A 12,764-nucleotide genomic window follows, 5' to 3' on the forward strand; every position below is an offset into this window, starting at 1 on the left:
TCCCCAGATTCACTCACCCTGCCAAGGATGACTGAGGAGGGTTTGGAACAGTGCGGGAGAAGGTGGTGAAAACAGCCATCAGAGACCAGAGGTCAAATAGGACCCAGGTTGCCAGGGCTGGAGATGGGAGCCAGAGGGGTTGGCTGCTGGATAATATTTAATGTTTTAATATCTCCCTCCTTCTGTACAACTGAGACACTAGCTCAAATTGGTTAGACCTTGTCTTGGTGTTAACCAGAAGGAAAGGGTTTCAAAGGTTATCTTTCAATAAACACCTCTTTAGCTGTAACATGTTGTGTCTGTGTAAGGGTGCTGGTGGTCTGGCCTAGCAACCACAGCTGGGTTGGTGTCCACAAGGCAAGGACAGCCACCAGGTGGTAGTTAGCAAGCAAGGTCAGAGACTGGCGATCAGCGGTAGCTACCAGGCTGTAATCAGGAGGCAAGAGTCAGGGTCAGAGTCAGACTGGAGTTGGAGACTGGAGGTCAGAAAGTGGAGGGGAGGCCTGGAGTCACAGCAAGCCAGCACTCCATGCGGTTGCCTAGACAGCATCCATGGCAACCCCGAGAGTTAAATAGTGAGCAGGGGCCAATCAGAAAGCTGCAGGGTGCTGTCACTCTGGGCCCTGCAGGTGGTACTTCCTGCAGTGCCTAATCTCCACAGTGCTCCTTGGCTACAGCTCTCTATGGCCTCCAGGTGGCAATGTGGAAATGTCAGCTGTCCCAGCCTCCATGACCCAGAGCAGGCTGAGGACAGATGTGTACCTGACGTGACCAGAATGGAAATGTGATGCTGGGTCAGAAATCCAGTCCCAAAGAAACGATCCCAGTAAAGCCTAAGAACGGACTGATCACGGAAAAGAGTCAGAGCAGGTAGTTCTTGTCACTCCCTTACTCAGTGCCCTGTTGCACTGTATCACCAAGCCAGAGAGAATCCCCCCCAGAGATGAGAGTTGAATTCAGTCTGTTCTTTCATTTCTGGGATTCCTCCAAGTGTGCCGCCCGCAGGACCCAACCCAGCCACCTGGAGGGACCACTTTCTCCTGGAAGCACTCCCACAGCAGCAGTTGAGTCGGAACCTGGATTCTACCTGGAAGGTGGCTGATTAATTTTATGTCTCTGATATTTTTTAGCTGTGATAATAGAGACTTCGGCATCGTGTGTCAGCTGAAAAAGCTGTTTCAAAAACTGAAGCGTAATAAATCAGCACCTTCCACCAAAGAGATTACGAAATGCCTTGGGGTGAGAAACGGTAAGATGTTCCTTTACAGTTCTGTGCCTATTCACAGGCATATTCACATTCACACAGATTTCTATTAAACAGGCATTACCTAAGTAACATCTCATTATTGATGCTAATCATTAAAAGGGCTGGAAGTTCCCTTTTTCCTAGGCCACTAAAAGCCTAGGTCAGACTAGATGATCATAATGGTCCCATCTGACCTTAAAGTCTATGAGCCTGTTTGCATATTTGAATTTCTCCTGTATTTCTTCCTTGGTCCCGTCTTGCTCCTTTTCCTGTCGTCCCTAACAGGTTCTTGTGTCTCTCCCGTTCATATCGGTGAATCCTCAAACATGTTTACTTTTGGTCCCTTATTTGCTCCCCTGACTCTCTGTTAATACAAGATCATTTCTCAGCCAAATAGAAAAGGTTCCCACAATCCTGGTTCTGCTCCGTGACTTTCCCCTGTCCTCTCCCTAGGCAGCTTCTCCTCCTTCTTTACAATAAAAGTTCTTCAGATACCTATACTTCTGAAGATTTGCAATGTCAGGCACACCGTCTTCTGCTGGGTTCTTAGGGTCCCTCTTCCTGCAGCCCAAGGCCTTTCTCAGGTGTTGCTGCTAGCCCCCCCTTCCGTCCACACCCACAAACCTCTTACCCGAGTTTAGTGGTACTTTGAACCTGGTCTAGCTGGCCCAGCCATGTGGGTGGGTTAGAGCCCAGGTTCTGCTTTCACTTGGGCCTGTAATCACTTTGCAGTGAGAACACAGGCTAAATCACTCCAGTCCTCCAGTGCCTTCTCACAAACCTCCCCATGTGCCCAGGAGGACAGACAAGTTTTCCTACAATCCAACGGCAAAGAATCATGGAGTTGCTCAGTTTACTGCAGCACACAGAACCATGGGATATGTCCCCCAGAAGCCCTAGAAATACAAAGGGGATCTCAGTGCCAATGATGATGCATTATCTGGCGTTGCAGTGTGACTGTTTTCACACCTGGGCTAGGCTAACACGAGTGTCAGTCACCCAGGCTCACTGCAGTGAAGACGTACCCTTAAGTGTCGCTGCATTCAGAGGTGCTCAGGGTGCTTTCTGCTCAGAGGCATGAAAATAATAAATCGATGGAGATATCCCATCTCCTAGAACTGGAAGGGACCTTGAAAGGTCATCGAGTCCAGTCCCCTGCCTTCACTAGCAGGACCAAGTACTGATTTTGCCCCAGATCCCCAAGTGGCCCCCTCAAGGATTGAACTCACAATCCTGGGTTTAGCAGGCCAATGCTCAAACCACTCAGCTATCCCTCTGGGAAAAGTTCTCTAGGATCCACCTGACCAGGGATTAAGAAATGAACAGGGCAGCAGTATGGGGCACCATCCTCTGGATCTTTTAAGTTAGTCATCTCCAACCTTTTAACAAAAGATCACTTTTTGAATTTAAGTGCATCTCAGGATCTATCCCACCCCTTCTGTGAGGCCCTGCCCCGTCCCTAAAGCCCCACCCCGCTCACTCCATCCCTCCTCCCTCCGTCATTCACTCTCCCCCACCCTCACTCACTTTCACTGGTCTGGGGCAGGGAGTTGGGGTATGAGAGAGGGTAAGGGGTTCGGGTCTCTGGGAGGGAGTTTGAATGCAGGGGGGAGTTCAGGGCTGGGACAGAGGGTTGAGGTGCAGAAGGGGGTGTGGGATGTGGGCTCTGGGAGGGAGTTTGGATGCAGGAGGGAGCTCAGGGAAGGGGTTGGAGTGTGAGAGGGTGCTATGGGGTGCTGGCTCCAGAATGGGGGTCAGGGCTGTGGGTTGGGGTGCGGGCACCGTCTGGGCAGCGCTTACCTCAGGCAGCTCCCAGCCAGCAGTGCGGCAGGGCTAAGGCAGTTGCCCCAGCCCCAGGCCACTCTCAAAAGCGGTCAACATGCCCCTGTGGCCCTGGGGGGCAGCATGTGGCTCCTCACACTGCCCCTCTCTGCAGGCACCACCCTCGCAGCTCCCATTGGACGCAGTTCCCCGTTTCCAGTCAATGGAGCTGCGGGGGCGGTGCTCGCAAGCAGGAGCAGTGTGCAGAGACCCCCTACCTACTGCAGCGGCGTGCTGGCAGCTTCCGGGAGCGGCGCAGGGCCAAGGCAGGTAGGGAGCCTGCCTTAGCCCCACTGTGCCACTGGACTGTTATCAGCCAGAGATCACAATTGACTGCCAGAGGCTCCAGGATCGATCAGTCAATCGCAATCTATGGGTTGGTGACCACTGTTTTAAGTAGTATTTCAAAGCCTCACTGTTTTGTTTTGGTTTTATAGTTGTTTTAAAAGAAAACAACCTCAAATGGTAGCTTTGTGGCAGTTGCAAGACAGGTTTTCCCTGTGCATGTGAGTTCCGGAAACATCCCTGCTGTATCTGATCTGCCATCTTACCACAGAGTCTCTGCTGAAAAGGAAACAGAAGAAATGGAAAGCGAGGCAGCGAACACCCCCCCCGTTACGATTAAGTAACCAGCTACCACAGTTAGATGTTGATCATTCTGGTTTGTGTTGGTACAGTGCACCAGCAGCAGGATGTCGCGGAATATTTCCGGATTCTGATGAATAAAATCGTTGAGGAGAAAGAAGAGATTCAGCCGGTAATTCTTCTCTTCAGGAAATCATAATTTGAGATTCTTTTAGATCATTACTTCCAAGAAAACCCTCCATTTAAAGAACTTTACATTGCAAAATCAAGGAAGTGCCAGACGTAAGATTGTGCAGGCTATCTTAATTCAGCCCCCTTGTGCATATGCATTATTTATTATACAGTCTTCAATGACATGATCGTGCACTGTTTTTTCCAGTGATCCCTGCTTTATTCAATGCACAGGGGCCTGGCTATTGATAGAGGTCTCAACAGGTGCTCAGTGAGTTGAATTATATAAAACTTCTTAGTTTAAAGGTCCTTGGCATTAAATATTTCTGCACCTGTCATTTTCCGTCAATAGTTACTGAGAAAGTTCCACTTCTCAGGCTTTGGAAGAGGTATCTTTTGCTTTAAATAGTTGCTTGGCCACAGTTGAAACAGTGCAGCTGGTGAGTGGGTATGTTGTCCTTTGGAGACAGTCCATCTTCTGGAGGTGACATTGCTGGACAAGCAGGTGCAGCAGCAACTGGCGCTGAGGTTCCAACAGTGCAGAGTGAGCAGAGGGGTCTGAACTTTGCTGCTGGAGGAGTCCCTCCCCACTGGGACTGGCCACACTGGGTAATTCAGTGCACAGGTGGATGGTGCTCTGAGGATGAATCAGGCTTGTGTAGTGAAGGAGGCTGTTGTTCATAGGACCCCTGCTGCATTTGTTGCAGAAGCTGGAAGGTGTGTAATGAACGAGGCAGGGGGTTGCAGAACGAGAACGGGTGGGTCTTATGATAAAGGCAGTTGAATACCACCCTGGAGAACTGGCTTCTATCCCTGCCTGTGCTGCAGAGTTCCTGTGTGATGCTGGGCAAGTCACTTCAAACAAAATGTTCACAGCTGGCCACTAGTTGTGTTCTCCTCCTTTTCTGGATGCCCAACATGAGACACTTGGGGCTAGATTTGCAGAAGTGCTGAGCACCCTTAGGGGCGAGTGAAGTGGACTGGAGCCATAATTTGAACATATAAGGTGCTATAAAAATCAGTGGGCAATTATGACAATTTTGGCTTTAATCTCTTGCCTCAGTTCCCCCGTTGTAAATTGGTATGCTAGCACCACCTAATCTCACAGGGTGTTGGGAAGACAAACTTTATTAGCATTTGTGAAGCACTCAGATACTGTAGTGAGAGGAACATAGAAACACCCAGGAGGAAATGAATAATTCTGGATTCAGTGCAGGGTTTGCAAGGCGTGTGGAGAATAATCGAACACATTGAATGAGGACGATAAAAATAAATATTGAATAATTTCCTAGTCACTGAATGAGGTGGGGGTCATTAGAAAAACATAGCATGTGATCATGTAATTAAATACTGTATCCTAATGTATATATGTGCAAGGGGTTGCAACCTTACCTCTGGCATTTAACTTTTAAGTGATTGTCACTGCAACCTTGTTCTTATTTTAATGTAGTTTTTTAATGTGATTTCCTCAGATTTGTACAAAACAAACCAAAAAAGTTCCCATCATATGGAACCATGCTGACCCCCCAGCCTGGTGCATCAGCAGGGTTTGGACCTTTAGATCCACTGCACAGACCTCTACCACATGAGCTAGTAGAGTAACTGATAGCTGTGTCAATTGAGTATATAGATCCAGCACTGGAGGGGGAGGAGAGACACACTTTGCCAGCTATTGCTGACAGCAGAGAAGTGTAGAGGCTTGGGACTTCTTGATTCAATTCCAAGTTCTGTAGGAGAATGTGCTTTAGTGGTTATAGACCCTTTGGCCCTTGTCCCCTCTCCCCCAAGACTGTTTCTGTGCCCTCTCCTCCTATATTCCACTCCCTGGTTCCTGTCCCCCTCCCCCTCTGCTCCTAATCTCCCATCATCCATGTCCATATACCTCCCTGCCCCCCTCCCCTCTGCTTGTCCATACCACGGAGATCTCCCTGCCAAATATCAAGTCCGTCCTCCAAAGAATGGAAGGACTAACGCTTCTCTACCAATTTACTCACGTGGATGAAACAACTTATTTTTTTAAACTAATCTTGTTCTCAGAAATGACAGAACCATTTTTCCTGAAACTTTCCACAAGAATTCAGCCTAAGGCAATGACCAGCATGGAGAATTTCAGTCCAAATGGTTACAGTTTGGCAAAGTTATAAGCAACTGAAAACCAAGTTTTCTACAGAAGTGTTGAGTAGTCTAACCAACAGGAGTCGCTGACCTGTGCTGCCTATTTTTTTTAAAAAAGGCAATGTATTTTTTTAAGAAGTAATCTGCACAGGAGTCTCACTTGTGCATGTCAAGCTTCCAGTGCAAGACAGACTTAGAAACCTCCTTGTCACACTCTCTGGAGTGGTTTGTGACCAGGAGTGCCAGCCTCAGAGCAGACTGTCAAGAAGCAGGGTAGAGACCCCAAACTAGATGTATGTTCTATAATTAGATTTCACCACCCAGAAACAAGTGTGCTCTCCTAGGGCAGTGTAATCAGTTTTCTGCTTAGCATCCTGTCACAGGCAGGGAGTTGGGGTGCAGGAGGGGGGTCCGGACTCTGGGCTGAGGCTGGGGATGGGGGGTTTGGGGTGCAGGATCTCACACCAAAGACAACCCTTGTAGCCAGTCTTATATTAAACTAACTAAAGATTTATTAACTAACAGTAGAAATGAGAGTTCTTTACAAGTTAAAGCAGGCAACATATAGACACAAATGAGTTATAGTCTATGGTTTCAAAAGGTGGCAGAGCTGTAGTAATCTGTCAGCTCTGAATATCTTTTAGAGCTAACCCAGGCTGACTCTGGGGATCTGTGCTTCTGTTTTGTATCTGTGTGAGAGTCCAAACAGCAAAGAGATGAAAAATGTTCTTGTCAGCGATCTTTATTTCCTTCTTCCAGAATTGAAGCTGATGGGATGAGCCCCTTTGCACGTAGCCTCTTCATGGGTGTGTGGGGGCAGTTAACAAAGTCTTTGTATTATGACCTCCCACAATGGCCCATTTAGGTCTCATCTACACTATAGACCTAAATGGGTATAACTGTGTCACTGGGGGTGTGTGAAAAATCCACACCCCTGAGCGAACAATCTAACCCCCCATATAGACAGTGCTATGTTGGTGGGAGAGCTTCTCCCATCAACATAGCTACCACCTCTCTGGGAGGTGGATTAACTACGGCGACAAGAGAGCACTCTTTCATCAGTGTAGCGCATCTTCATTAAAGTGCTAGAGTGGTGCTGCTGTGCTGATGCACTGTGTTAAGTGTAGACCTGCCCTTAGTTTTGATAGCCTCCTTGATGAGCCAGAGACAGGCAATCCCTCCTGATGGGTTCAGAAGTCCAGAGCAAACATTTTTTACTATTATAAAGCAAAAACTTAAATATTACCTTATAGCATGTCATACGTGAGATTAACGCATGCATCAACTTACAAACATTTCCTAAAGTCTAAACACATTGTTATAAGTTCAATACCCATTGTAACCGTGCTAACAGGCAGGAGAAACAGCCTGGTTTCCAGCAATTACGTTGTCAGTGCCCAGCGGAGGTCAAAAGCCTTGGCAAGAGCTGGCACCTGGTTTGCCAGCATCATGCTCCTCACTCTTAGATTTGTGGCATTGATTATTTTTAGCAGTTTAGGGCTGTCTCTGTTCTTGCAGGCGATAAAAGGCTGAAGTAACTTTGAGCACTACTGGGGAAGTGAATGAGAAGAAGGAGATTGAGCAATCACTCCTCGCCCAATAAAAGACGTGTCTGTGTGCTACCTGTAGTATTAAATCTCTATGGATTGTTGGAAACACTTCTAACTGGTCACTCTTTCCCTAGCTATACCAGGTGAAAATGGTCCATTCCATCACTTGCCATGGATGCGAACAGGAAACTAGAATCCAGCAGGATCCTGTCCTGAGTCTTGCGCTCTCTCTTGACAAGTACACTTCTAATCAGGAAGTTTATTCTGTGGTAAGGAAAAAATCCTGGCGTTGGTTGGGTGACCTACAACAGCAGATCTGTTGGTTACAGTTAAACCTTAAATAGGAAGCCATTAAATTTCTGTTCATAGGCAAAAAAAGGGGGAGAGGATTGTCAGAGAAATACCCAAAACTCATTTGTCTGGGTGTTGTGTGATCATTCAAACCTTCCAGAGCCATAAAGGGACCTGGGGCAGATTTGTCATATTGTTTGTGGTTAATGAACATATCATTTGGGGGAAATAATGAGCTTTTCATTCTTGACAGTTTCCTTTTTGTTTTACATTCTAGTACATTTTAAATGTACAGTGCAGGCTGTTAACAGTTTTCAATTACTATTGAAAGTAGTAAGGAATAGCTTCAAGTATCAGAGGGGTAGCCATGTTAGTTTGGATCTGTAAAAAGCAACAGAGGGTTCTGTGGCACCTTTAAGACTAACAGGTGTATTGGAGCATAAGCTTTCGTGGGTGAATGCCCACTTCGTCAGATGGAAGGAATAGCTTGTTACCAGTACACCAGAGATGATTACACTGCCAGATGAATCCTGTGCCTTGTGTGAACTGAGTAGTGGTACATCTTTGACTGATGGGGCAGTTTTCTTTCACTGTAAAACTTCACTCATACGTGAAATGCATATTCTCACCTTATATACATGGTATGGGCTCTGATCCTGAAATGACTTGGGCACGTGCGTAACTTTAAGCATGAGAATAGTCATATTGACTGTAACGCATTCTGAAAGTTAAGCAGGCATGTAAGGCTTGGTCTACACTTTTGTCGGTATAAGTACGTCGCTTGGGAGGGTGGAAAATCCACACCTTTGATTGATGTTCTGCTGATCTACCCCCGGTGTAGACAGTGCTATGTTGACAGGACGGCTTCGCCAACTGACATAGCTACTGCCTCTTGGGATGGTGGAGTACCTAGGCTGAAGGGAGAAGCTCTCCCATCGGCGTAGGTAGCGTCTACACTAAGTGCTACAGCGGCACAGCACTGGACGTGTAGAGAAGCCCTAAGTCTTTGCAGAATTGGGGCAAAATGCCCGGTGCCCTGAAGCTAACTAAAAAAACTGCAGTTTGCTTCAACTGGGGTTATTGAATTCTTCTCTGTTGCTTTGATGAGATAAAAAACTTTCAAAGGAAGTTGATGTCATAATTAAAATGTACATTTGAAAAGAAAAATAAAGCCACGGTAAATTCTCTGCCAGAGGTCTGTGTGGCATAGGAGAGAGTTTGTTGGAGGGTGTTTGGGTGCCAGTTCTCAGGGACAGCCACAGCCCTGTTGCAACTCAGAGCTGTTGTTCAGCCGCTCTACAGCCCCAACTCAAAACAAAAAAAAAAATAAGGTCATACTCAAGTCAGTCCCTGTTCAGATAAGAACTTAAGCATATGTTTGAGTACATATGCTTAAGTCTTAAGTCCCATTAAAGTCAAGGGGCGTTGAGAATGTGCTTAATGTTAAGCACCTGCTTAAGTGTTTTCCTGAATATGATGTTTCCTGATTAGGTTTGGGCTATGTACTAAAAGTTTGTCTAGGGAAAAAAACTCATTTGTTAGCAAAGTTGATGTACTTCTTCATACAGGAAAAAAAGCAGGTCCAATACTGTTTAATATAATGCTGTCCCTTCAGTGCCCTGTGGGATATGATCCATGCTGTTAAATGTACTTTTCTCTTTCAATCATAATAATGTACATCAAATTGTAATTTCTGTCTCTTTGTAGCATAATGCTTTGGCTGATGTACAGAAAGAAAATGAATTTACTGATGATGAGCAGTTCTATTGTGAAACATGTAAAAGCAAACAAAAGGCCACATCGGTAAGCAAGGACTGTTTAGAATGATCTATTGTACACAGCGCTGAGCTCAGCTGCTCAGACTTGAAAGATGTATGTAAAAAAAGAGGGAAATTGATTTTTTAAAATAAATGTATATTTTATTGCAACGATCTGTCTACAAAAGGACATGTTTAGAATGGAGACGATAGTCATATGTATGAATGTAATGTTCTGCTTTGCTCCCTCTTTCAGCGCTGCTACTTTGAAACTCTACCCCAGATTCTTGTTCTCAATTTGAAGAGATATCAGTTTGATGGTAACTGGTTTACAAAGCTGCATTATGAGGTGTCTGTGCCTTTTTCACTGACTGTGAATTCGGAAGAGCAGCCTGTAAGTACATGGACTTTCCGCTGAGCTCTCAGGGGAATTTTAGTCTCTATTTGCCTAGTACAGGTAATGACAAAAAGAACGGGAAGGAAAATATACTAACAAATTCCCTAACGAGGACTCATAGAGTTCAGGCCTACCCTTGTGCAAACCTATTGTAATGAACCTTGAACCTGTGTTGGATGGTGCCTTGTCTTGAGATTTGAGGTCTTGACTCTGAAGGACAGAAATTTGCCATTCAGGGAAATCTGTGAACTATGATGGAGTGTCCCTAGCTGATATCTCCCCCTCTCTGAGCCCTGGGATCCCTAGGTACCATTTCCAACTTCGAGTTGGGGTTTGATGGCATCCTTCCACTACCTTTTGATCCTGGTGACTCCTACTGCCTCAGTCTTTGGGGGACGCTAGGCTCAGGAGTTAGAGTGTGCCCCCTTGCAGAGATGATTTCATAAACTTGAACCTGCAAGCAAACCTCTATGGGATTGTTCTTCATTGAGTGACTTTATACATCTTCCATTCTTGGAATCATGCGTCCCCTAGTGCCAGAGATTGGCACTTTTTCCTAGTTAGCAATCTGCTGTTGGTCTCCACATGCTCACTGAATGCCCTCACACTCTCCCACCCACCTCCAGGCGGAGCAGACAAGGGGCGGAGCAGACAAACCACCACTCATTTCTTTCAACTGCAGCCTTAGGCTGGAGATGGAACACTTTAGCAGTGCCTTATTTCTGTTTAACTGAAGTAGCATAGTCTATTGCAAATAGTGATTTAGTTAGTTTTAGATTAATTTTTCTTAGTATTTTAGAGTTAGTATTTTAAGATAGTTTTAATGTTTCGTTAAGTAGTGGGTGATAGGCAGCTGTGTCATCTCCTAAATCTCCCAGTTTCAAAACATGCCCTTCATGTCATGTTGCTGTGCTGGACCGCGACACTTAAGAAAAGTGTTTTTACTGTCGGGGGGGGGGGGGGGCATATTCCTAGTAAATGTGCTACTGCTGCTCTTTCGGCAAAGGGTCTCAGAAGAACAGGGAGATTAAACTCAGGATTTATCTCCTGGAGAGATCCACGAGACCTGACTCAGATCCTGGTCAGTCAGATCCGTCTATCGCCAGTGTTCCCTCTCCATGTAGTGCCCCTGCTGCTGTTAAAGGATCTTAGACTGAAAAGGGATGCTGATGTCATTCCCCAGGTCTTCAAAGGAAAAGATGGTGAGATCACCTGAAGCTGTGGCTTTGGAAGGGATTTCAAGGCATACAAAAGTGCCCCCTGAAGCATACCTGTAAGAGCTCGGTACTGTTAGAGAGCCTTCAGATCAGCCTGAAGTTTCAGTACCACCTCTGAAGGTTACAGTACCCTCTACTACAAGTGCTCCATTGGTACACAAGGATTCGGTATTGTGCGCACAGGTATCGTCTAAGGTCAAGGATTCTGCCTCCATGATGCCTTTCTCATTGGTACCACATACTTCAGTACCAATAGAGTTCACATTTTCAGTACTGGTACTGATTACTACAGCTCCCTTATTCATGGTACCATCTGGTTAATTTGTATCTGGGCAAAGAGAATCCCCTTTAGTGGCTCATGCTGACAATCCATGGTCAGTATCATGTCTGGGTGAATCACCAGTACTGTTTATTAAACATTTGACTGCCGGATCTAGTACTCACTTAATGAAGACCCCTCAAAGGTCTGCTTATCTTTGTTCGGAAGAATATGAATTATCTTCATCGGCTTCTGAGCCAAGTTTGTGGGGATCTCCTTCTTACACACCTGCCTATCAATGACCAGAGGTTCATCCTAAAACTAGATCTCTGAAGTCTACTCGTAAGATTATGAACCTTCCCATGCTTGCTGATTTCCTCCTTCTTGGGCTGCCACCCAGTTCCTTTATGGTCAGTAGATGTGGCCTTACTAGTACCGTTGTGCTCCTCCTCAGGAGTAGAGGGCCCCATCTTGGTCTCATTCAAGGCAAAGGTCTCCATCACCCAAGAAACCAGAAATTGGTCATCCTGGATAAGCAACCTCAGACATCTCCTGTGCTACATCAGCAGGTTTCCTCTGAGGAAGAATTACAGGGTCAGTCATTATGCAGTGTAGTTGTAGCTGTGTCGGTCCCAGGATGTTAGCGAGACAAGGTGGGTGAGGTAATATCTTTTATTTGACCAACTTCTGTTGGTGAGAGAGACAAGCTTTCAAGCCACACAGAGCTCTTCAGATTCAGTCAGAGCAACCTCCTGCAAATATTTTGTCATCGTCTCTTCATTAAGGGGCAACAGCAACATCATCCTCATCTTTAGATGATTACAGATCTTTCTGAGCTCTTAAAAGAGGATTGCTGCAGCTGTGGAAATACCAGTGAAGCTGATTTCTGATAAATTTCTTAAGCTTTTAGGTGTTTTACTTTCTTCTGCACATGACAGAATACCCATGCCCATAAATGAAAGGTTACTGGACCTAGATCAAACTTTATGGCTAACCCCAGTAATGATTACAGCTACATCAAAGAAAGGTGAAAGAAAATGTCAAGTTCTTCGAGTGTGTGCACATGTCCATTCCATTCCGCTTCAGGTCTATGTGTCAGTACACTGAAGCTGGAGATTTTTTCCTCTAGCGTGTGCCCTCCACACTCTTTCATCCTGCTAGCCAAAGGTATAAAGCACAGAGTGGTCCCGATACCCCTCAGTTCCTTTCTGCTGCCTGTGGTTGGCAGTCAGTGTATGTGTGTGTGCTTGTCACACTTTCTTTGAAAAGAGAAAAAGGAAAGTTTTTTTGTAAAATTATTGTTGTATATAGTTGGTTGAGTTTTTAGTATAGTTATTGTTAGTGGTACTTGTTTT

General features: G+C 45.7%; 1 protein-coding gene across 1 annotated transcript in view; it reads left to right on the forward strand.

The window, feature by feature from the left end:
* Window positions 1-12,764, forward strand: part of LOC128836850 (protein ZBED8-like) — a 40,276-nt gene that overhangs the window by 16,836 nt on the left and 10,676 nt on the right. Inside the window, exons 7-11 of the mRNA XM_054027515.1 lie at window positions 1,131-1,249; window positions 3,745-3,824; window positions 7,623-7,757; window positions 9,487-9,582; window positions 9,793-9,930. Of these exons, the coding sequence (XP_053883490.1) occupies window positions 1,131-1,249; window positions 3,745-3,824; window positions 7,623-7,757; window positions 9,487-9,582; window positions 9,793-9,930 (568 nt within the window). The remainder of the gene's footprint in view (window positions 1-1,130; window positions 1,250-3,744; window positions 3,825-7,622; window positions 7,758-9,486; window positions 9,583-9,792; window positions 9,931-12,764) is intronic.

The sequence above is a fragment of the Malaclemys terrapin genome, chromosome 4 (genome assembly GCF_027887155.1).
Source record: "Malaclemys terrapin pileata isolate rMalTer1 chromosome 4, rMalTer1.hap1, whole genome shotgun sequence".
Classification (NCBI taxonomy): Eukaryota; Metazoa; Chordata; order Testudines; family Emydidae; genus Malaclemys; species Malaclemys terrapin.